Here is a 25,370-nt window from a genome sequence, read left to right as displayed (position 1 = left end):
AAGTGATTTTGCCCAGAATCACAGGATGTTGAGTCGAACCCGAGGCTCGAACCCGGAACCTGGTTCCCCAAATTCAGCAGCTCTGGCCGTTAGGCCACATCATCTCCTTGCACTTATTGTAAGTTTAGCACGTCTTTCTGGCAGTGATTATTTCTGTCTTGTTCATTTATGCGAGTGTTCCACTGGAGTTTGGCTAACAGCATACACACGCATATTCGTGATCACTGTTGTCTAGCCCTCGTTGTTTGCTTACCCCCTGCTGCTCTGGACTCGTCCGTCTTATCGCGCAATTGGTTTAATGTCTTAGTACCCCACCGCGCCAACATGAGACTTTTTTTTAACTCCTCCCCCTCATGGGAATCATTCAGTACCTCTGCGCTGCCTCGATAGGAGCAGACAGAAGTAGCAGCACGCCGAGCGAAGAGCAACGAGATCACTTCTTCGGTGGGACATCATTCATCGAAACTCTCAATGAGTCGTCTGTTCCAGCGCCACGTTCCCTGTGACCAGAAACGAAGATTAGACATACAAATACTCCGTACACACAACCAGGAATAGTTTCTGGGGGACGCGATTATTTCTGGTGTCATCTCTTACCGCGCGGAAGTGGCAGGTTTATTTTGGTATAGGGAGCTCTTTTTTCCGGGTTGGTCTATTACTAAACCAATCGCAGGATTCATAGGCCAGGACAGACACCCTAAACAGCCAATCAAATCCTTTTAGTACAGCTCTTTAAACTGGCAGATCTTTACAATTCATGCGCCTATTCGCTTCCTTCTTCCGTTGATTTAAATAGAGAATCGCAAACTATGAAGGATTTACAGAGTTTTTAGAGGCTCTCTGGTCTCGTCGGTGGTGGGAGGTAAGGCCACTTTCCATAGACTATCGTAGTATCGCACAGGATTTCGGAGGGTTGACTGTCTGCCTTTTCTAGACACAGTGCGTAGATGTCAGTTTGTTGCGTATACCATCACTTTAGTCTGGAACAATTTAACGTTCCACATCCGTGAAGAAGTTGAGCGTGTTTATGGGGGGCACATGGGCTTAGTGACCGTTGGTGCAGCATTGTGCAATGCATCGGGGCCCATAGTCCTGAGGGGGGCCGGCTATTGCACCCTGATAATAGCTGTATTTTACTGCTCCCCACAGCAGGCATGCTAGGCTTGAAGAGCATGAGTTCCGGTGGTGTGATAGAGTAGAAATTGTTTTCTTGTCGTACTTTGTGTTATGTTGTGTGTATTTGTAAAGCGCACTATGACAAATCCCCCCCCCCCCCCCACTCCTCCAAGGGTATCGGGTATCCTGACGCATGATGTGGGGGAGCTGGGTTGGCCAATTTTCCGATGTAAATTTGGAGTACACGTTTATAAGGTGTTATTGTAGGGATCGATACGTGTATGGATGCAGCGTGGCCTGCGTGCAAGTATTAGACTATTGTACAAGTCAGCCACATGGGACTTCATTCGTATCCCTGTGATTGTGGCAGGCAGCACGTGTATGTAGAATGAAGCAAATGAAAGGGAGTACGGGGTTTTGATGCTTGTGCCACCACCCTTGGGGGTCATTTGGAGCGAGGCCCAGACAGTCACACCTACTAATGCGACTCACAAGCTCAAGCCAATTCCTGACTCCAAAGTCATCAAGGTCTGAATCCAAAGATGTGGATCGCACAAAGGATATGTCACAACAACTAGATTTGACTTGAGAATGGGGCACAAAAGCCATTTAAAAATGTCCAGAGCCAATTTAAACGAGCCCACCACAGGCAACACAACCTGTTATTAACCAGTCCAATACCGGCTGAGAGAACCCCAAAAAAGGTGTTGCACCAATGCCGAGTTATGACTACAGTGGACGTTAGATTGGGCTGATAGCCAATTTCAGTATCAACACAGCAGGCAAAGCTACATCGAATTATTGAATGCAATACTCCTAGAGGCTGAGGTAATCCTATAGCTAGGTCCCAGAAAGGCCTGTTCACAATATGCAGCACATACTTGAGAAGGGGACTCTTCGGATGTGGGCATCTTCACGGGCTTACTTGGGCAACTGCGGAGACTTGTGCCTCTCCTCTCTACTTCTGCATTGCAATCAATTGTTTCCGCCACTGTCCTCTATTTGGGCATTCCCCAGAAGTTCCTCAGGAGATTGCAAGTTGTACAAAATGATTAGTCCAGGCTCACTTTTAGACACCCTAGGAGAACGCAAGCCACTCCTTTACTACATAAATTGCACTGGCTGCCCATTAAACAGCGCATGCAATTTAAGAGTCTTTGTATAGCCCACAAGGCTATTTATGGGGACGCACCGAAATATATAAAAGATCGAGCGAAAAAGTACGTTCCCGGCCGGGCTCTACGTTCTTCCGAGGCCTGTAGGCTAGCCTCTCCCAGGTACAATCTTAAAACCAAAGTGGGCAGAGCATTCTCGGTCCTCCTTCGACGGATCTGGAATGATCTACCGGAGAACCTGCAAAAGGAATCTGTTCTGCTTTCCTTTAGAAAGCTTTTAAAGGCCTACCGTTTTAGAGAGACATTGACATCGGTTTAAGTGCCGCCTCTGCTGCCACTAGACCTTCTTACGCTAGTGTCCTGTTCTTTCTCTAGGAGTGCTTAGAGACCAGTGGTTATTTGCGCTATATAAAAATAACATAACATAACATAACGTCAGCCCATTTAACCATGGGCAAAGCCAATTAAAATGTTCCAAAATCAGGCAAAGTTGCTTTTAATTCATTACATGTTCCCAAGAACAGAGATAACTTCAGATGAGGCTGATCACACTGTGGCTCAGTTACAACCTCTAGAGCAAACTGGAGGATAGCACTTGGAGCACTTTTCAACATTCCCAATCGAGGCAGGCAGTATGGCAAAGCTGCCTAAAATGAATGAATGGATGAATAAAATCCCCCAGGGTTGCTATAACCCCATAACCCCAAAAAGCAAATGCCACCAAAGGACTTCAGGCCAATTTCATGTAAAATTCTAGCAGCTCTATCTAGGATAATGAAACGGATATTCATTCATAGAGCTAAACCAACAGCCCATGAATACCATTTAAAGTTTTAAAGATTCACAATCGTATTACTGGACCTGCTACGGATTTGAAAAGCAAGGGACACTTATTTGACTGCACAAGCATGTCACTTCCTCCCTTTTTGCCGAGGGATGGGATGATAAGTATGAAGTCTTTTTGTCTCTAGTAACAGCCTGTTTGAGCAAACGCTATGCAGGCACAAAAGAGCATAGTCTCTACTGTTATTTACCAGAGGGCACTTGGCACCCAATCAGGCAAGATACATATGTTGCAAAGGGCTGCAGAGACTGAGTTTTCCACAGACATTCTGCCAGAGTGTCACTTTTGTTCCCATGTAGTTTTCCCCCTAGACTCTCCTAAGCTGATAGCATGCAGGTCCTCGCCCAAGCCCTTCAGTAAAGTAAATGTTATTTAGCACAATTAATTAAAATCATTGCCACAATCAAAATCGATTCGCCACCATCAGCATAATCGCCCCAATAGAGCTAAGCTGTTTATCTGAATACAATAAATTCGGAATTCTGTTCTCAAGAATTGATTAAAACGCTCTCTTTATAAGCACAAGCAAAAACGTGATAGGTGTAAAAACATGAGTGATCTGTTTGTTCGAACCCACTGAGTTAACCGTTGCCCCTGATTGCATTCAGTGTTGCTGAGAAACTCGATCAGAAGGCAGACTTAGCACTGTAGATGCATTGTAACAGGCTGCCTGGTACATTTGATCTGTTCACCGGGCACTTTACAAATAGTAAGAAAATGAGCCCCTAAGGTTTCTGAGGATAGTCAATAGCTGACAAACCTGGCCCCATAGTTAAATAGTGTCACTAGGTGCCCATGTCATTTGCATTATCCATTACCATTTAAGTGCTATAAAACGGCTTTTGGTCATATGCTTGCCCAAATAGTTGCTGGAACCTTCTGGTTTGCTTTGGTATTCACCATTCTACCTACCCTACTTTCTCCATGTGTAGACACATTTCCTTTTAAAAGACATAGCTGTGACTAGACATTACTGTATATGATTACAGTTTCATACTGTATGTGAGCTCTAAATCTACTGTCACCTTCTATTCATTGACAGATCATCCTCTTTAAACCTAGCAGTAACCTGGTTCACGGACACCTGGAGAGCAATAGCACTTGAGGACTTTGAACATCAATTGTGAAAGATAGCCCTGCTACTAATACGGGCCCAAGACTCCTTTCTGAAGTATCCAGAGAAAAGGCCTCCAAAGCATGTAAAGCCTTATTGATATGCAGGTCTTAATGTTAGATCTATATTTAAAACATGGCATCTTTAGCCACGTCAGTATCCAGCATTGTTGCAGACAAACTGGTACTCCACTACACTGTTACAACTTTGTGTCTTCCTCCTGCTTCATTCGTCTGCTTTTTTGAGCTGTCTGCAAGTACTTCTTTAGAATCCTGATGGATTATGTACATAATATGCACAGAAGTATGCAGATTGTACCCTATTTAATTTTGAACATTTAGGACATTTTGAGACATCAGATGGTTGCAAGGGTTGGTTTCTTTTGCAACATACTTGCAGAACAAGTACTGCAAGTAAGCTTTTTATCATAACTAATTATTTTGCGTTACCCTAAAAAAACTGTGACTATACCTTTTTACTTGTGTGCATAATTCGTTTTATTTCTTTTTATGTTGCAGAAAACATGGTTGAAAACTCCCCATCACCTTTGCCAGAAAGAGCAATTTATGGATTTGTTCTTTACCTAGGTTCACAGTTTGGTTTCAGTAAGTACATTTATTATAGAATAATTTGGATTATTAAAATCAAGATGCTTGTTATTAAATGGTAGTCCAGTTTTTAAAATATTCCATCAAACACCAAATGTATATGCTGAACACGCTACTTATGTTTTGTGTTAAATTTAAAAATCGTAATTAAAACGAATTACAATCCGAAGTCATAAATTAATGTATGATGGAATATGTAGTCTTTTTTTCTGTACACATATTTTTTTAAAAATGTAAATGGAAAAAATAAATATTAAATCTAATTTCTCTCAGTGTAGGTAAGAGGCATCACAACATAAAATAATGAGAACCCATTTTGATCAGCTATATGACATAAACATAAATAAAAAAATTAATGACATACAAACCAATTTAAATTATCACTACATTATAAGATAATAAGAATCCCCTAAATATTCCTTGGCTATGATTAAATTACTTTAACATATCTCTGGAAGTTGTCTTGCATTGGACAAATGACAAAGTTGGGTTTCTAAAATATAAACAGTACATTAACAATTTTGTAGAGCTGGATACATTTCCAGCCTTAAGTAGTTCCATTTGACTTTCGATTTTGATCAAAACTGTTTTTGTTTTGTTAAATTTGCCATCCCAAGGGTCCAAGTATAAATATTTAGCTTTCTAGTAGACTGCCATTGTTTTAAAATACTAATCGTTCCCTCTATAAGACATTGCTGTTACCATAATTCATAATCACAAGTCATTACAAAGAATTTGTTACGTTAACCAAATTATATCACATTATGAGATCCTAATGTGATTCCGGCTCCTGGTCGCGCTGGGAGCCGCACTGACGCCCACTGACCACACACGCAACCTGAGGTTCAACCTGGACTCATCACTCTCAATGACCCAACAAGTCAACGCCGTCTCCTCCTCCTGCTTCAACACCTTCGGCATGCTTCGCAAACTCTCCTGCTGGATCCCCACCGGAACCAGAAAGACGGTCACCCACGCCCTCGTCAGCAGCAGTCTGGACTACGGCTACGCCCTCTACGCTGGAACCACGGTCAAACTCCAGAAAATACTTCAACGTATACAGAACGCCTCGGCACGCCTCCTCCTCTGCATCCGCCGCCACTCCCACATAACTGCCCACCTGAAGGACCTGCACTGGCTCCCAGTCAACAAGAGAATCACTTTCAAGCTCCATACCCACGCTCACAAAGCACTCCACAACGCCGGACCAGCATACCCCAACAAGCATCTCACCTTCTACACCCCGAATCAACAGCTTCGCTCTGCCGACGTAGTCCCACGCATACACAGAACCACAACCGGCAGCAGATCCTTCTCCTACCTCGCCGCCAAGACGTGAAACACCCTCCCCACCCATCTGCGTCAGACCCAGGACCTGCCAACCTTCAGGAGACGTCTGAAGACCTGGCTGTTCCAGCAGTAGCTGCTACCCCCCCCCCCCCCCCCCCTCAGCGCCTTGAGACCCTCACGGGTGAGTAGTGCGCTATACAAATGATTGATTTATTGAGATTGTGTTAAATATTAATTTCTTTCTACCACACAGCAGCAGAGACATAGATGAATAAAATAGGCTTGTGGGATTTGGCGTAGCCAACATTTTTCAGAGTCTACCATCCAATTTTTTACCATTTGCTTGGTTTTCAGTAACCTCACTGTAAAATGTTTGTTGAACCAAAGCTGTTCTGTTATTAACACTTGTTTTTGATTGCTATTTAAGTATCTAGATCAATCTTTCTCTGGGATGTCACAGTTCAAGTTAATCTTCCAAACATGAGAAGAGAAAATTATAGTAAAATGGGGGAAAGCAGCATATATATTCCCTGGGTCCTTATGCCACATCCAACGCATCCTAAACAAACTTCATATATGGAATTGAATACTTGCAAAATTTAAAACGGTAGTCCATAGCAAATTTCTTCTAACTTGTCTAGTGAAATTTCCCCCTTTCGGGTCCACTTCTACCCTCCACCTAGGCATTAAAATGCTACTAGGTCATTACACCTGGCCACAAAAATATCTTTCGGAATATTACCCTTGAATTCTTCACTTCCTGGTCCTTGTCCGTGGATTTTGTTTTGCTTAATGAGGCAACCCAGAGGTGAAGTGCCCAGTGTCCCTCATCCTCCTGAAGGTTTATAGAACACAGTTTCTTGGAAACAATCAGCAGCAACAGTGCACATCAATTTTTCAAACAATCCATCAAAGTACATCTAGATGGGTAATGCCCTAGATCAAAGGTTCGCTAGCAGAACAGACTTTCCTATCCTCAACCCACTGGGCACAATTGAAAAAAACGTAGGGGTATTATGAGGGCGGTCGGACCGCTGTCCACTATCGTGTGGGTCAGGAGACTGCCCCACAAGCATGTAGCGGTCGGACCGATGGCCTGTTGGTTGGTCAGACCGCCACCGAAGGCATGTCGGTGGTGGTCCGACCGACAGTACAATCGGACGCTGGGCTTTCTTCCTTAGAAGTCATTTCAGGCAACATCATTTGCTCTGCTTTGCAAATCTACCACATAACAATCAATCATCTCTTTCTGGTGTATTATTGACTGAATTCAGCGTCTAAGGCAGCTGTCTGACCATAACCTCCTCCAGTGAAAAGACTTCTATCCTGCACCCATTTCCAATTGTATTGTGTTGTTAGGTCTAGGTGTTGACATCCTTGCTGTCAAGCAGACCCACTGCTAACATTGTAGAAGGAGTGCACTTTCAGTCCCGCTGCTTTAGCCTTTGTTTTTTTACCACCCATCTTCTCTCAGCCATTGGTTTGAGATTTGATTAATCATGTCTTGGCTCAGCCCAGTGGATTATTATTCTCCCGCCTGATGCTATGGGCTGTTTGGGTTCATCTTTCCTTCTGCTCTTGCATTCAGCTGCTTGGGACCACTTTACAACTATAGGCCTCTGTGTGCTCCTGCCAGTTCCCTCCTGTGTTAACACTGCATTCATTAGAGTGTTAAACCTTATGTCTTTGACAATACTTGTTTTCTTTACTATTCTGTTATGTTCGTAAAGAACAAATAGCTATTATATGGGCTCTCGTGCCGGAGTAACTCCTTTAGTCACATTTACTTGCCCTTCCTTCTTATTACTGTGGGTTGATGAGAGTGGGTGTTTATCAGAGTACTATTTTGATGGATTAATAGGGTCTGCCAGTAAAAGGAATGTAAAGAGGGGCTGCAGGGTATAGTCCAAATCAAATTCTAAATTGACAATTGTTTATGATGTAGAGAAGCTACAAAAACGCAGATATCACAGCATTGGTGCACTCAAGAAACAAAAACAGCCGAACTGCTGGGAACACTTTCTTGTGACTTTTTTGTGGGCACCCAGAGATCATATTTCAAAATGTGTCTACACTTGCATTTTTTGGTTTGTTAATATGACTGCATATTAAAATAAAAATCTTTGGTGCTACTTTGTAACTGATAATTCTCTTGTTTTTTGACAGTTCTTTACTTGATGTGGGCGTTTGTTCCCGAATCTTGGTTGTACTCGATAGGCTTAACGTACTGGCCTCAGAAGTAAGTTTAAAGCATCTTATGGCCATCGATTTGATATGTATGCTGCTCCTTTACTTGTGAAAAACACTGCATGTTCCTCCAGCTCTCCCCGGTCGGGAAATATTTCGTCATATATAATCTTTATTTTTAGGTAATTATTCACCTCTATGAAATCTCCAGATGAGAAAAACTTGGACCCTCTGTTTTATTCAGGGCCACTGACTGAGGAAAGTGAACAGTCTCGGTTCTTTACATCCGCTCTGTGTGGCTTTCACATCTGTCTGGAACTTACAACAACAGGAACTAGTTTATGGATCTGAATCCTCACTCCATCTAAATATTTCTCCCCGTTCTGTAGAAATGTAAACATTAATACCACGCTGTCCCTTTGGACAACTACTTCTTATTCTCTTAATCTTGCTTGTACCGTTTCTGAAACTCAACTAAATCTGCTTCCAACTTAACTTGTTTTCAGTCTTTTTAATACAACCAGTAAAAAAAACATGGACTCCAGCAATAGCCAGTAGTATAAAGTGATTCCTTTCGGCACCATTCATTTTGTGACAGGTGCCCGCCCCGCCGGAAGTGACGTAGGAGCCAGAAGGGTGTAGTGTGTGTGTAGTGTGTGTGCCCTCCACACAGGAAATAATGGTTGTGTAGGTGTGTCATAGGTGTAGAGTGGGGGTCAGGGATGTCTTGGACTAGCTGCAAGCCACCCAGTAGGGCCTACTAGGGGTGTTTAGGGTTATGGGATGCGTAAGCAGACACTTACCTGTGTGAGCCATGTTGGTTGGGCAAGCAGGGACATTTCTGGGCATGTTCAGCAGATAGTTGCGGCTGTAGGCTGGTGTTGCTTCAGCAGTGGTGAGGTGCATCGGTGGAATGGGAGCCCTATAGTGGTGCTGGGTCTTTTTGGAGGGAGACCAGCCCACTAGGAGGCGTAACTAATGCATATGGAGTTCCTAAGTGGTAGACCATGGTGCAGGGCATAACCACAGCCAGCCAAGGGCGGGAATCCCAATGCACCCCACAAGAGGCGGGAAGCTAGATGACAAGTTTGCTGGTGCAGTAATTTTGCAACCTAATTTAAAAAAGTCTCTGATGTAAAGTGACACTAGTTATGAAAATAAGATAAATAAATAAATGCCAAGCCACTCCAGGGGCCTGCCAACATATCAATGCATTGTTCTGTAACAGGGTAGAGTGTGCTACAGCACCTCTAGACTACAAGTTTGCTAGTGCAGTAATTTTGCCGCCCAATTTAAAAAAGTCTCTGTTGTAAAGTGACACTAGTTATGAAAATAAAATAAATAAATGCCAAGTCACGCTAGCGGCCAGTGGCAACATGTCCATGCATTGCTCTGTAACAGGGTAGAGTGTGCTACCGCAACCCTAGACTGCAAGTTTGCTGGTACAGCAATTTTATCGCCTAATTTTAAAAGTCTTTGATGTAAAATAACATTAGTTATGAAAAGAAAGAAATGTTAAGTCACGCCGGGAGCCTGGTAACCTGCCCACGCATAGTTCTGTAACAGGGTAAAGTGTTCTACCACAGCCCTAGACTGTATTTTTGCTGGTGCAACCATTTATACCGTCTAATGTTAAAGTCTCTGTTGTAAAATGACACTGGTTATGAAAAAAAAATAATAAAAATATATATAGTACACAGTTGTCCGGTTGCTCCTGGCGTCTGAGTTTAATAAGGCAAAAGTGGCAACTGCCTACCGACGCGTTTCGCCAGTTACGGCTTGGTCACGTGACCAAGCCGTAACTGGCGAAACGCGTCGGTAGGCAGTTGCCACTTTTGCCTTATTAAACACTTTTCAGCATCCAGAAGTATCCTGCGTTGTCTTCTTCTTAAGAGGGGAAACTTTGTAAGTAAATATATATATATATATATATATGAGGCTGGTTTCCCCAAAGTGCGATGGGGGTCTCTGTGAGGCGCCCCTGGGTGGCGCTGAATTGATGCACAAAAACTCCTTCCCGAAAAAAGAAGAGACAGATTCCCAGGAGGAACAGGTAAAGCAGGGGACGAGCCACAGTGAGCCCTACCCGGCATGGGATTGATAATCCCAAAACTGCTAACAATCCTCCTTGGTTTCAATGGCGGGTTCCCAGCCTTTCCAGCAAACGCTGGCAACATACAAGAACTGCAGGAGTCCAAAGTCCCAGTGAGGCTGGTTTCCCCAAAAGCATATCTTAGAGGGATCTACAGACAGCGTGTTACTTCATCTACGGGACGCTTTGGGCACTGAGGAAGGCAGTTTAGCTGCCGAAATGCATTCGCAAGTTCACCAATAAACAGGCGTCTCCTACCTGTTCCTCCTGGGAATCTGTCTCTTCTTTTTTCGGGAAGGAGTTTTTGTGCATCAATTCAGCGCCACCCAGGGGCGCTTCACAGAGACCCTCATCGCGCTTTGGGGAAACCAGCCTCACTGGGACTTTGGACTCCTGCAGTTCTTGTATGTTGCCAGCGTTTGCTGGAAAGGCTGGGAACCCGCCATTGAAACCAAGGAGGATTGTTAGCAGTTTTGGGATTATCAATCCCATGCTGGGTAGGGCTCACTGTGGCTCGTCCCCTGCTTTACGGACTCTCAGGTCGATGTGGTTGCGATGGTCAAAGGGGGACCGGAGGAGGCACTTGCTTGTTGGAAACTCCAAAGCAGGACGGACATTTCAGTTTCCTAAAGATTTCACGCTGTTCCCCTACCAGCCCGCGATGACTTTGTTCATTCCAGTCATTCCCCTGCACCGTGGTTCCAAACATCTATCCTGCTGCATTCTGGGACTGGCAGTTCTGCGCCACACTTGGGACTGCTCACAGGTGCGAGGACTTCAGCAGAAGGGCGGAGCTGACGTGCACTAACAAGCATATCTTAGAGGGATCTACAGACAGCGTGTTACTTCATCTACGGGACGCTTTGGGCGCTGAGGAAGGCAGTTTAGCTGCCGAAATGCATTCGCAAGTTCACCAATAAACAGGCGTCTCCTACCTGTTCCTCCTGGGAAACTGTCTCTTCTTTTTTTCGGGAAGGAGTATATATATATATATATATATATATAAATATATACTCACATACATACTAGCAGGCCGTCACGACGTTGTCCGGGTATGAATTGCTGCCGGCCAGTAGTATATTGTTTTGTAGGATTTCGTTTTGATACCATTTCTTATCTGTGACAGGCCTGTGAAACGCTCCGATTCACAGTGCACTGCTGATGCACTTAACAGTGCGTGTTCAGTAGTGTGTGAACTCGAGTTTCCCTACTTTATTTTTCCTTGCAATATTATATAGCGCGAACTCGACAACATGGCATGAGCACAATTTACATTACGGAAGAACACATTCATTTGTGGTAGGCACAGGGAGACAAAGCGATGTGCCTGGAATCACAGGATGTTGAGCTGATGCCGAGATTCGAACGTAGCTCCCCAGCTCTAAAGTTCGCAATTCTAGAACTTGTGGCGGGAGGTGTGTCTAAAAGTGTATGTCGGTTATGGCCATCAATGAGAGAGACCTGTGCATTTTTCAAATCGGTGGTGAAAAAATATAAGTATGTTGCTGGAGATGTGGGCCGCCGTGCCACAAATGTACTTATTGGGGGAGGGTAAACACCCATTATTCCGCAACTTTCTTTCCGAATACCATCACTCCGCATACTTTCAGGGCTAGGTTTGGGATTGGGGTACAGGGGTATTTTTAGGGTTCAGGGGTAGGTTTGGGTTTTGGGGTACATGGGTATTTTAGGGTTCAGGGGTAGGTTTGGGTTTTGGTGTACAGGGTTTTTTTTAGGGTTCAGGGCTAGGTTTGGATTTTGGGGTGCAGGAGTATTTTTAGGGTTCAGGGGTAGGTTTGGGTTTTGGGGTACAGGGGTATTTTAAGGGTTCAGGGCTAGGTTTGGGGGTACAGGGGTATTTTAGGGTTCAGGGGTAGGTTTGGGTTTTGGGATATAGGGGTATTTTTAGGGTTCAGGGCTAGGTTTGGGTTTTGGGGTACAGGGGTATTTTTAGGGTTCAGGGGTAGGTTTGGGTTTTGAGGTACAGTGGTATTTATAGGGTTTATGGCTAGGTTTGGGTTTTGGGGTACAGGGGTATTTTTAGGGTTTAGGGATAGGTTTGGGTTTTGGGGTACAGGGTATATTTATAGGGTTAAGATGGGTTAGTATTTAAGGGCGTCGGGGTATTTTAAGAAGAAATGGTGAGTTATGATTATGGGGTGCAGGGGTATTTAAAGGGAGCAGGGTGGACACCCGGAGCTGGAATGTACAGAACCTGGGAAGAAAGAACAATGAAATATTGGGCACAACGCTCACTTTTTTTCCCCTTAATCCTACGCCCTGCACACGCCCACGCCCCCAGCACACGCCCAGAGCACACGATGAGAGACATGGCATGAAGGGCGGAACGTACCACACGCCCCCAGCATTTGTCACGCCCCAGCACACGCCCACAGCAGACACGCCCATAAGGAACTACTTTGCTGGCATTGTTCTTTTACTTTTTAAATATATATGGTAGGCGTCTGCATAGCCTATGTCCTTCTTCTGCAACTGCCCTTTCCAACGCTGTATTGGGTGTTGTTATTGGTGCTGTGGTTCCTGAGATCACCCACCTCAAAGGTTTGGGCTCTCTCTTTATTATATTACTATGGATATATATATATATATATATATATATATATATATATATATAATACATTTTAAAGTCTCTGATGTAAAATGACACTAATTATGGAAATGAATAAAATAAATAAATGTTAAGTCAAGCTGTGTGCCTGGTAACATGGTAACATTCCCATGGATATGTCTGCAACAGGGTAAAGTGTGCTGTCACAGCCCAGAAACGGTGGGGTGGAGCAAGTCCCCATAAGAGGCGACAAACCAGAATGTGAGTTTTCTTATGCAACAATGTTACGGCCTAGTTTTAAAAGTCTCTGATGTAAAGTGATACACGGTATGAAGCAACGACTTGAAGGTGGGAAAGGTTATCTGGGGGGCTGGTAAGCATGGCATTTTTGTAAAACGGCCTGGTAATATGTCCAGTCATAGTTCTGTAACCTGGTAAAGTGTGCTGCCGCAGCCCCAGAAAGGGCAGGAGGAACCAGGGCTCCATAAGAGGGGACAAACTAAAATGGAAATTTGCTGATGTAACAATTTCACCCCATAATTTCAAAACCGTCTTAAAACAGTGCTAAGACACTTCAAGGCTTCTACGTTGGGAACAGGTGCCAGGGACTGATTAGCATGACAGTCTTGTAAAGAGAGGTGCCGAGGGTCTGGTAATATGCACAGTCATGGGGCTCTTAGAAGGGACAGTGCGTGAGAGGACTTTGAAAGGATGACATATTTTAAGGCGCGCTTTTTACACCTTGGGAGTGTGTGGAATAAAAAATTGAAGTGCACAGTGTAAACTCTTTTCCATGAGTTTCCCGCCTGTCTAGAGGGTGCCCACCCCATGGCCTATTTATCAGATTGTAACAGATGTGAAAGTATGACATTATTAGGGCAAGCTTTTTACACATTGGGAGTGTGTAGAGAAAAAATTGAAGTGCAACTCTTTTCCATGAGTTTCCCTCCTGTCTAGAGGACGACCCCACATGGCCTATTTATCAGATTGTAACAGGTATAAAAATAGGGACATAACCTATGCACACACTTGCACTCTGAAAATTGTCTGGAATACCTAAATGTATCTTTGTGGGTGAACAGGCTTTGACGAAGACTACAGAGTTAACATGGCACAGAGGGGTAACAGCCACGCTGATAAAACACATTTTATACTTAATGTAAGTAGCTATGGAAGTTGTTTTTAATTTATAAGGCAGTTCTGGTATTTGTGAAAAACTTTAGACTAGGAGTAACTGTAAAAATAAGCCTGCATATAGGTATTATTGTAGTACTATGTCATAGAGACCTAACAGTTTTAAGAGGGTAAAAATTACAAAATAAAACAATGCCTTTTATACACATACCTTAAGTGTTGGTGGTCTTCAGGATATGTAGGAGATGTTAGGACTCCCCAAAATCCGACATCTGCTGCATTACAAAGGGACAGTTGTGGTATGTGCACTGGCTGCTGCTCTGCGCTCTCCAAAGCCCACTTAAAAAAAACAAAAAACAGGGTTGCAGAGATGTGACAGAAGGGTGGGGTTCTCAGAAAAAAGGAGTTGAGAATAATCAGACAGCCCAAGCCCCCAGCCCTCAGACTCGTGGATGCCTGACACACAGGGTTAGTGAAATGGTGGTTTAAAAAAAATAAAAATAAAGGATATCTTCATCCAGTCCGTGGACAGCATGGAATAGCTCGGGTGTGTCCCTCCTTAGACCACAGGCTCTAAAAAACTGTTAGTCATAGAGGTATTGTGGAGGGAAACTTTTGTAAAGGCTATTACATGCAACATATGACTAGACTGAAGCACTGAGGGGGTATTCTATATTTGAGCAGTGTCTCTAAAACTGTAAGACCTAGTTTTCTTAACACATTAAACCCTTGTAAGTCAGATAAGTACGGCCGACACTTCAAGGGGAATTTCTGGCAGATACACTTTTTCTATAGGAGTTGCTACCACCACCCCTATTATCTATGCTATCTATGCTGACCAGCCTGTCAATGCACACTTCAAATAATTACATTTCAAACTCAGGCTTTCTTTTTTGTACTTTCACAAAAGCAAGCAGGTGAGGCTAAGTAAAACCAAAACCCTCAGCGCCTATTTCAGTGCCCAACCAGCACCAGAGTAAGACCAATGTATAAATAGCAAAATGTCTTGGGCTTTTAAAAAATGCGAAATGAACGGAGCTTGTCTCTGGCGCGTTTCGGCCACAAACGGTGGCCTTGATCACATGACGTACACTAACCAGAAACGGGAATTTAAAGGTAAAGGGATGCTTCCTGTGATGTAAATGGCCCTAACAACCATAGAAGTAATACCTATACTGCGAGCATCTGCTTTCGAATACATGATTTAAACAGCTACATTGGGTACATAAGGTGCTATGCTATTAATAAGTCTTTTAGTGCCATAATTGCATATATGATTATACATAATTTTTTTTACCATATAAATGCACCCATTATAACATCAATTGTATACCAACATGACGTACATACATACATGTTGCTATAAATATTGAAAACATATTAAAACAAACCTTGTATGTACACTGTGCAAATATCGCTACGTATTACTCAGATCTGACAACCAGACGATGTGTGACAATGTTATATCAAAGCGCTGACAGCAGCTAATAACTTGAACAGACAAAATAAAGTGCATAGTGCTTACATTGTTTCTAATATTAAAGTCATATTAAAAATCATCAAGTATATAACCTGTGCAAACATAGCTATGCTTATGGCAAATGTACTTATGTAACACGAATACTGATAGTACCTCTCTCTTGTATCTGTGTATATATATATATATCCATACACAACAACTTAGTGTGTGTGTGTGTGTGTGTGTGTGTGTGTAATATATATATATATATATATATATATATATATTCACTGAAAAAACCATAGGTTTGACACCAGTTATAGTTAGCTGGAAATTTTACTGACATAAAACCATTGAAATTCCCACGTTATAGTTAGTTGGACTCACTATAACTTGCACACCTGCAATGCACTGCTGATGACGTCACATATTACATCACTCATGACATGGTCAGTGACATCACTCATGACATCACTGATGACACCATCCAGTGAATGTGTGTCTTTCTGAAAAATAAATATGTTTTATATATGTATATGTTAAGGTCGATGGAAGAATACATGTTTAAATAAGTGTCTAAAAGGATGTTTTTAAAAAAAAAATTGATTGGTTAACTGACTTATTAAGTGTATCTTAGTGAATACATATATTAGCGAGTAATGTTTAAATATTTAAATATATGTATCAGTGTTTCACTTTGTGTATAAGTGGCTGCATGGGTTGGTGAGTAGCTACATGTGTGTGTATATGGGTTATTAGATTTTTTTTAGTATCTGTATGAGTGTCTGTATGGTTTGGTAGGGGAATTACTTAGCACACAGATGCATCAATGACTGACTCACTGTTTGTATGTGTTTTGAAGACAGCATATGTGCAGGACTGTATGGGTGGATGAGTGTGTATATGTGTGTGTTAGTGAGTGAACGACTGTCTCCCTAGTGTCTTTATCAGTAATGACATATGTTTTAATCTAGTATATGTGAGTATTGATGTATATAAGTGAGTATATGTGAGAGTGAGAGATTGTAAGAGTTCCTGTTTAAATAAGTATGTGTTTCTATAAGTGATTGTTTAAGAGAGTAAGTATGTGTAGGTTTCCTTAGAAGTAAGGTGGTAGTGTGTGTATAGTTGTATATGCAAATAAATGGATGTTCAATAGTTTATTTGCATGTGTGAGTAACTTTTGGATGACTGTCAGTGTGTAACAGGATGTATAGGTGTATCACTACATGTGATGAGTGAGTATATGTATGAGTGACTATATAGAACTGTTGGTGAATGAGTGGATGTGTATATAGATGGTGGAATTACTGAATTGGTTATTGTAACTGGTATGGGTATCTCCATTTTTTTGAAAATGTTAGTTTCTATTTTTGAATATGTGTTTCAAGGGTTACATTACACTGAAAGGAGGTCTGTCATTCTGTCACAAGGATGGTGTCATCAGTGATGTCATGAGTGTTGTCACTGACCATGTCATGAGTGATGTAATATGTGACGTCATCAGCAGTGCATTGCAGGCTCGCAAGTTATAGTGAGTCCAACTAACTAGAACGTGGGAATATCAATGGTTTTATGTCAGTAAAATTTCCAGCTTACTATAACTGGTGTCAAACCTATGGTTTTTTTCAATGAATTTAATAGGTTTTTTAAATGCTAATTCCTAACTATAACTGGTGTGAAACCTATGGTTTTTTCAGTGAATTTCAAAGGTTTTTTAATAGCAAATTTCTATAGCTATGAAATGTAATATTTTTTATAATGAATCCTATATTGTATATTTATGTAATACTATTTTTTTTATGTATATTGTTCATGGTTTTTGCCCTGGAGCGCTCCCAGTGCGCGTACCGGTAAGCGCAGTCATGCTGCGTGCCCCGGTGCGCGTACCGGTGAGCGTCCCGTTAGCGCTATTGCCGCGAATGAAAACATCATCGTGACGTATCGCGTAGCCGCGTCCGAGTGATATGCACGGTGATAGCGCACCCGGAAGCACTCGAGCGCATACGATTACGCTACGTGCGCGCCCCCGGGCGCGTAGAGTAAGCGCGTCGGGTCATGTGACCTGAAAATAACACTTTTCATTGGTTCAGGACAGTTTTGGTTTCCAAAAGATGACCCCACCTTTTTTCCTCATTCTCACTTTTTACTTTGACTGAGGAAAACCTGTTTGCAGACCTATTTGTACTGAGAAATGGCTACAGTAGCAGGAGCATCTCAACCACCACCACAAGGAGGGAGGAGGAGGGAGGAGGAGGGAGGAGGGAGGAGGGAGGAGGGAGGAGGGAGGAGGGAGGAGGGAGGAGGGAGGGAGGAGGGAGGAGGGAGGGAGGGAGGGAGGAGGGAAGGAGGAGGGAGGGAGGGAGGTGGGAGGGAGGGAGGGAGGAGGGGGGAAGGGGGAGGGAGGAGGAGGAGGGAGGAGGAGGAGGGAGGAGGAGGAGGAGGAGGAGGAGGGAGGAGGGAGGAGGGAGGAGGGAGGAGGGAGGAGGGAGGAGGGAGGAGGGAGGAGGGAGGAGGGAGGAGGGAGGAGGGAGGAGGGAGGAGGGAGGAGGGAGGAGGGAGGAGGGAGGAGGGAGGAGGGAGGAAGGAGGGAGGAGGGAGGAGGAAGGAGGAGGAGGAGGAGCTTTTGTACACCTCTCTGCAACACAACCCCGTGCATGTTTGAAGAGGGGGAACTAATTCCCCTTGCATACTAGGGGTCACTGAGCCCTCTTCTCACACATGCCCAGGCCCCTTAAGGCCTTGCTTGGTGCACCCCAAACCATTCTCATCCATCTTGTGAGTTGCAGCCTACCTATGCCCCAGATTGCAGTGAGCAGATTCCAGGAAGTGGTAAGGAGACAGACTAGTGCTGTCTCTTCCCAAGACAAAAAGTTGTTTAAAAAACGATTTTCACTTTCTGTGTTTACTGTCTATGCCTGTGGTTGTTGTAGTTTTAGCCTGCCTGTAATTGAATATTTTATCACCTGTGTTCTGTTTTAAATGTGTGGTTTTCCCTGCCCATGATTGCCTCCATTTAGTGTGTTGAATTGTGGGATTTGCAGTCCAACCTCTGTAGTTTGTCCCTCCGATTCCTTGATAACAATTCTGTTTTCCCTCCAAATTTCTCCTTTGCTCTGTGCTAAGACCTGTATGTTAAAACCGTGCACTCCCATCCACCATTTTGTGTTCACAAGCCAGTTAAATCAGCTCCCTGCCCCCCCCCCCTCCCCACAGCAACAGGGATTTTTCTACATCAGAGGGTGCTTCTGTGAGCTGTTTAAACAAGTCTGAGCCCTCTTCTCTCACATGTCCAGGCCCCTTAAGGCCTTGCTGTGACCTGTGAAAAAGAGAACAGTCCACAGTAGGATAAGCTCCGCCAAATACTACGTATCACAGAATTGTAGCCCAGATGCAGTTATCGTGAAGAACAAAAACAACTGTCACCTAGCCTAAGACTAGGTATGGTTGGAACTTGCGGGGTTTCTCTCTGTGGAATTCCGCAGAGTTGCATAAAAACTCTTTGAGTTTCCGCAGAGTTCCTCCAACAGGCAGAAATATGCATGTTGCGCTGCAATTTATCGCCAGTAGTGCGAGCAGCGCTGGAAAATCAGCCTGAATGGCACCATGCAGTGCGTAAGAGAGGCAGCCCTCTGACCATGACTGCTCGCGTAAGAAAGCGGCGCATGGAGATGTTAATTATCGCTTGCGCTCGCATTTTTGGATCCTCCCAAGAAGAAATTCCCATACTTGGCAATTGGCGGAAAAAGTCCTGAACTCCACAGAGTTGCCAAATTCTGCCAATTATGTGGGCGGAATGAAACATTCCACACTTCTACTTAAGACGTGATTCCAGGTCCACAGTATGGAATGCTGCACTGGCCACATATAGTTATTAAAAGAGCATGCCACACCTGCTTGGCTGCAAGAGACCCTTCAGGAACCCACTTGCACATGGTGACTGACAGCCGGCATTGTAAGCAGAAGGCGAACCTCACAATCAGTCACAATGCAGAGGCACTGTACATCACGCTGCTTGTCTTGGAAGGTGGCAAGTTTTATCTCACTATGGGGCACCCCTGTGAGGAGGGCCCTTATCTTGAATCCTCCCAGCTGTAACTAATGTGGATCAGGAACGGGATCTCATACCAGCGAATATCCAATGGCAGAAACCCAGGTTGTGAGCAGAATCTGCTGAGGCCAAGTAATTGGTGAATGCTGCACTATACAAATACATAAAAAAGATATAACTAAACATTCTGCCCCTCTTTCTTCTTTGACAATCGGACCACCATGTACCTACCATGTACCTACCTTGTTGCCCTGCTTGTAAATTGCAGTCCTTGGATCTTGCTTCATATAAAGGTAAAATACTACATTGTATGACCTTCTGCCTTTTAAACTCGGAGGCACTGTCCCAGTTCGCTCAGCTCCAGCTGGTGTACCGCCCTCATTTCCTACCTTTATTTAGTACTAATGCATGCTGGGACCCTTGTCCCTTTACACAGTCCTGTATGCGTCTCTTTATCTTGTCTTGTGCTGACAGAGTGTATATTAAGCTTTCAATATTTATGTATCAACTACAGGTACTAGTTTTTGTCGGTCTGGGTGGAGAAAGTCATTAAGCAACTGAGCCTCCTGGTGCCTCCTCTGTTAAGGGTGCACATGATCGGGGAATTGCCCAAAATGTCGACTCTGGGGATATCATACTGAATCTCTAGTTCATTTGTTTTGTTTATGTCCATCCCTTATGGTATCTAGAAGACGCTTTATACGGGACATATTGAACAACCTGAATATAAGAACATGTCGCCAGGCCGTTATTTTCTGGCTGGGAGGTTCATCTCCGATCCTGAACTGTCGGGGTCTCAAATTTATGATGGAAATTAGAAAGCAGCTACAGGCCTCCCAATGATCATTTTACATATTGCTTTGTCCCTACCCTCTTTGCTAGTGACCCTCAGCCTACTCTATAAATCCTTATCTTTCGAGTAGAGCTTTAGTTTTAACTCTTTTTTAAAATTATTATCTTCTTGTTTTTATAATGTAACCTGCTTTGCAAATACTGGTTAATTGTATTGATCGGGGAATTGTCTGATATTCCGATGGGTAACATGCATATCTGCCCATTCTAAAGGTAGTCCGTAATGGGCTGCATCCCCCAAAAAATGACTGATTCTCTGCCGCAGGGTTCCATCCTTTTGACACCTGCTAGTACTCTAGGGTGGTACTATTGATTCAGCTTGGTAGGTGAGCTAACCAATGTGCATCCCATCTGCACGTCTCCCGATTCATTCATAACTTTATTAAAGTCTCTCTGGTGCTGCCCCTTGCAGCTCTGTTGATCAGGGTCAGTAGGGCTCTGTGTAAATGTTTAAGAGTTAATCTTTGGATACCATTAGCAATGTGTCCCAGTAGTCTCTGTATGTATTAGTCAAGTGCAGAAACCAGAATATTGTAATCACGTTGGCATACATTTTTTTATTTATTTACTGTATTGTTTGGGTTTTAAGTAAACAACATAATACACAGTGCACATGGACAGTTCCAAACATGACTGAGGTAGCGACAATCCAGAAGCGTACCGTATCCCTGGGTGAAATCGTCCACCCGCCCCACAACGCCCTAAGCCGGGCAGACGGAAAACCAAGGCAACAAGCTTATCATTATACAAGGAAATCCCATTGCATACTTGGCCAACAGAAAATATAAACAGCAGTTCTATATTCTAATGAACCCCGCCTCAGAGCTACCCTCGCACAATGCAGTGCCAACGCCTTGAAACATACCCAGCAATTGGGCCCACAGCATAATGGCCTCAGCAGCCCCCTCATCCGTGAGTGATAATCTCATATGTTGTTCCTCTGCCACCCCCATTCCACCACGACTCTCAGATCACGTTGGCATACTTGATAGTTCTCTCTTAATCCTTTTTGCAGAGTTCACCATCAATGATTCATCCCGGACCCCTTGTTCGGTAGTAGCTGCTATGGGCAGATGGGGAGGTTCTGTGCAGGAGCTTGACACCGACACAATGTCCACCACGAATAAGGGACTATAATTGAACGATTGTCAGAAATTGACTTTTAGAGTATAGTGGAATTTAAATGCAACACATTACATTTATTTATTTTATTTATTTATAACGTTTTGTATAGCGCAAACATGACCCTAGTGGGTATCAGAGCGCTTTACATGACGAGGCGTAGGGTATGAATTGGATTGGTAAAAAAAGGTACAGGTACAGGTGTGCATGACAAACGTATATGAAGTGCATAGCTTAAGAAGCTTGATCTAAATTGTACTCCGTAATAAGATGGTCAATCTTCGAAGAGAAGTTAATATGGTTAAATTTCCTTAGGCAAGGATACATTGTCTTAAGGTAAAAACGTAGTCAGTAAAAAAGATTTTGCTTCCTGTTTGAAGGCGGCGGTAGAGGAGATTAGGAGAACATCTAGTGGTAGAGAGTTCCATTTCTTAGGTGCAACAATCGAGAAAGCTCTGGCTACCGTTTTCTTTTTGTGGGTTAGTTAGGGTTTCAGAAGCAGGGTGTGCGCACTTCTCGAGGATCTGCAGCCCCTTGACTTTTCTAGCTTTTGTGCCAGGTATATGGGGGTATTGAAATGTAGCGCTTTATATGTCAAGCCTGCAATTTTTAATTGGATTCTTGCTTCATATGGTAGCCAGTTCAGGGATTTTAGGGCCGGGAGATGTGTGTATTTCTTTTTATTCCAGAGACTAGTCTGGCTGCCGCATAGAGAGAGACTCTTAGAGGGGCTAACTTGTATCTAGGTAAGCTACCTAGTGTGGCACTACCATAGTCCAGTCTGGGCAGAACAAGAGCTTGGACCGCTTGTTTTTGGTCTTCATGTGAAAGGCAGGATTTAAGTTTCAGTATAATGCTCAGTTGGTAATTCGCTCCTTTGCTGGCAGCATTAATGTGTTCCCGCATGTTCAGTTGTTTGTCTAATGTAATACTCAAGGATCTAGCAGACTCTATGATGTGAGGGGAGCAGTTAAGGGCTGTAAGATGTTTTAACCAATGCTCAATCTTGGGGGTGTTATTCAGTGGTGAGATAAGAAGAAATTCAGTTTTGGCAGCGTTAAGTTTGAGATGATTATCCGTGAGCGAGAGATGTGTGTTTTACAAGATGACATTGAGGGATATAATGTCCTCTGAGGAGGCGATTTTGAGATACAGCTGAGTCTCATCAGCACACTTATGATAATGGATGTTAGCAGATTTTAAGTAGTTTGCTAGTGGTTCCATTAATACATTGAAAATAATGGGGGAGAGAGAAGATCCCTGTGAGACACCCAGAGTGATTGTGTGTGGCTTATATAGAGATTGGTTCATTTTGACTCTCTGGGATCTGTTTTGGAGGAATGAGGAAAACCATTGCAATACGACCCCTGATAGGCCCATCCTTTGTTCCAGTAGTTTCAACAGACCATCATGTTTGACCGTGTCACAGGCGGCTGGTAGGTCAAGGTAGTATTATTATTATTATTATTATTATTATTAATCGGGTTTTGTAGAGCGCAAACAACCCGGAGGCCTCGTAGCGCTAAGTACCATCATACTAAAAGGGAAAGAGATTAAATGAACAGGTAAGTTTTCAGATCCTTCCGAAATTTTAAAAGGCTAGGTTCACTGCGAAGGGAGGTGGGCAGAGAGTTCCATTCTTTCGCGGCATTCCAGGAGAAGGAACGTCCGCCCCATCTGGTCCGTCTGATTTTGTTGACAGTAGCCAGAAAGGCAGTGCTGGATCTTAGGGATCTGTGAGGAAGATAGGGTTTTGCCAGGGAACAGATCATAGTGGGGGCATTCTTCCACATAGCTTTGTGCATAAAACAAAGAGATTTAAACAGCACTCTGGCCTTAACAGGAAGCCAGTGCAGTTTCCTCAGGGCAGTGGTGGCTGATTCTCGTTTGTTGAGGCCTAACAGGAGGCGAGCTGCGGCGCTCTGGGTCACCTGTAGCTTTTTGATTGTAAATGCGGGGGCACCTAAGTATAACGAGTTCCCGTAATCCAGGCGGGACAGAATAATGGCTTGAACCATTATTCTGCGAGCTTCAAAAGGGAGAAGAGGCAGCACTTTTCTCAGCATACGCATTAGCCCAAAGCATGTGGCAGAGAGAGTAGTAGCTTGCTGCATGAAGCTGAGGTTGGAGTCCAGCCAAATGCCTAAGCTCTTTATATGGCACTTTGGTTGGGGTATGGGGCCCATGCACGGTGGCCAGTCTAACAGAGGACTGGGAATGGTTGAATTGCCCAACACCATGAGCTCAGTTTTCTCGCCATTTAATTTTAAATGCGAGGTAGCCATCCACTGAGCCACCGCTACCAGACAGTTACTTAGATTGGACGGGGAAGAGTCTGCCTGATTCATAGATACGACTAATTGCGTATCATCGGCGTAGGTTATTATATCAAGGCCGAAAGAGTGCACTATGTCAGCTAACGGCTGCATATAAATATTAAAAAGAGTAGGGCTCAATGAAGAGCCCTGAGGTACACCTTGATCCAAGGGCCAAACTTTTGAGTAAGTGGTACCCTCAACTACCCTAAAAGAGCGATTCTCCAGGAATGACTGGAGCCAGTGCATGGCCTTCCCAGAAATTCCCATCTGGTTGAGGCGGTGAAGAAGAATGCTGGTGTTAACGGTATCAAAAGCGGCACTGAGGTCGAGCAGCATAATTGCTGTAGTGCCGCCTTGATCCATTTGCTTCCTGGCCAGCTCAGTTACCGCCAGGAGGGCCGCCTCAGTTCCCAATTTTGGACGAAAGCCCGCTTGGGAATCGTGGAGAAGATGATGGTTCTCTAAGAATTGAGTGATAGACGAGTTGACATGTTTTTCTAGGAGTTTGCTGATCCACGGAAGGAGGGAAATAGGCCGGTAATTGGCCATATTGCCTGGGTCCAGAGTGGGTTTCTTCAGCAAAGCCTTGACCTGTGCACATTTCCATGCGGTAGGTACTGAACCTGTGGAAATAGACGTGTTTAATATGTTGAGAATAACAGGTTTAACAATGTTCTCAATTTTTACTATCTGATAGGGGGGAGCAGGGTCTGTGGGAGATCCTGATTTTATTTTCGTCATGATAGTCGCAAGTGAGTTCTCATCAAGCAATGGAAACTCATCTAATTTTGGAGTCGTGACGTTAGGTGAGCTGGTTCCCATATCCTGGGATAGATTAGGTGGACTAAAAGCAGAGGCAATTTTTTGTATTTTGCTGTAGAAGTACTCAGCTTGACTTTCACAGCGAGCCTGAGCTGTACTCGGATCAGCAGGAACCAGGGGGATATCAATCAGGAATTTTGCTATCTGAAAGATTTCTCTAGAGGAGTTGGAGGCAGTTAAAAAATTTTCCTCGAAGTATGAAGTTTTAGTTTGTCTGATTTCTAATTTATATTTTTTGATGGCTTCAAGATGTGTGGTTTTGTCTATCTTACTACGAGAAATCCTCCAGTTTCTTTCAAATCTTCTGCACGCCCTTTTTAGTTCTTTAAGTTCAGGAGTGTACCAAGGTGATTCCTTGGACTTAGTTTTTTCTTTAAGGGCTTTGATAGGTGCAATAGAGTCCAAGGCTGTGCACAGCCATTTGATGTAGTTCTCGTATTGCACTGCAGGGTCTGAAGCCCTTTGGGGGGGGGGCAGCCGAGAGTAAATTGGCCCATTGGTCTGGGGAGACTTTGGACCAGTCTCTTCCAAAAAGGGTAGTACGAGGAAAGGGCTGAAGTGGCGTAGCTGGAATCCACTGAATAGGTATTAAACAGTGGTCTGTCCAGGTAAGAGGTAGTGGGGTCCCTACTTCCAGTCTATTATCATTGCTGAAAACACCGTCAAGAAGATGGCCT

The 25,370-nt window shown here is 43.7% G+C and overlaps 1 protein-coding gene across 1 annotated transcript in view; it reads left to right on the top strand.

Moving 5' to 3' along the window:
* Nucleotides 1-716: 716 nt before the first annotated feature.
* The window catches only part of PIGP (phosphatidylinositol glycan anchor biosynthesis class P), a 51,293-nt gene continuing 26,639 nt past the window's right edge, over nucleotides 717-25,370 (top strand). The window contains exons 1-3 of the mRNA XM_086935403.1: nucleotides 717-862; nucleotides 4,708-4,794; nucleotides 8,254-8,326. Of these exons, the coding sequence (XP_086791529.1) occupies nucleotides 4,713-4,794; nucleotides 8,254-8,326 (155 nt within the window). The 5' untranslated portion in view covers nucleotides 717-862; nucleotides 4,708-4,712. The remainder of the gene's footprint in view (nucleotides 863-4,707; nucleotides 4,795-8,253; nucleotides 8,327-25,370) is intronic.

The sequence above is a fragment of the Lissotriton vulgaris genome, chromosome 8 (genome assembly GCF_964263255.1).
Source record: "Lissotriton vulgaris chromosome 8, aLisVul1.2, whole genome shotgun sequence".
Taxonomy (NCBI): Eukaryota; Metazoa; Chordata; class Amphibia; order Caudata; family Salamandridae; genus Lissotriton; species Lissotriton vulgaris.
This window is presented reverse-complemented; position numbering and strand designations above follow the sequence as displayed.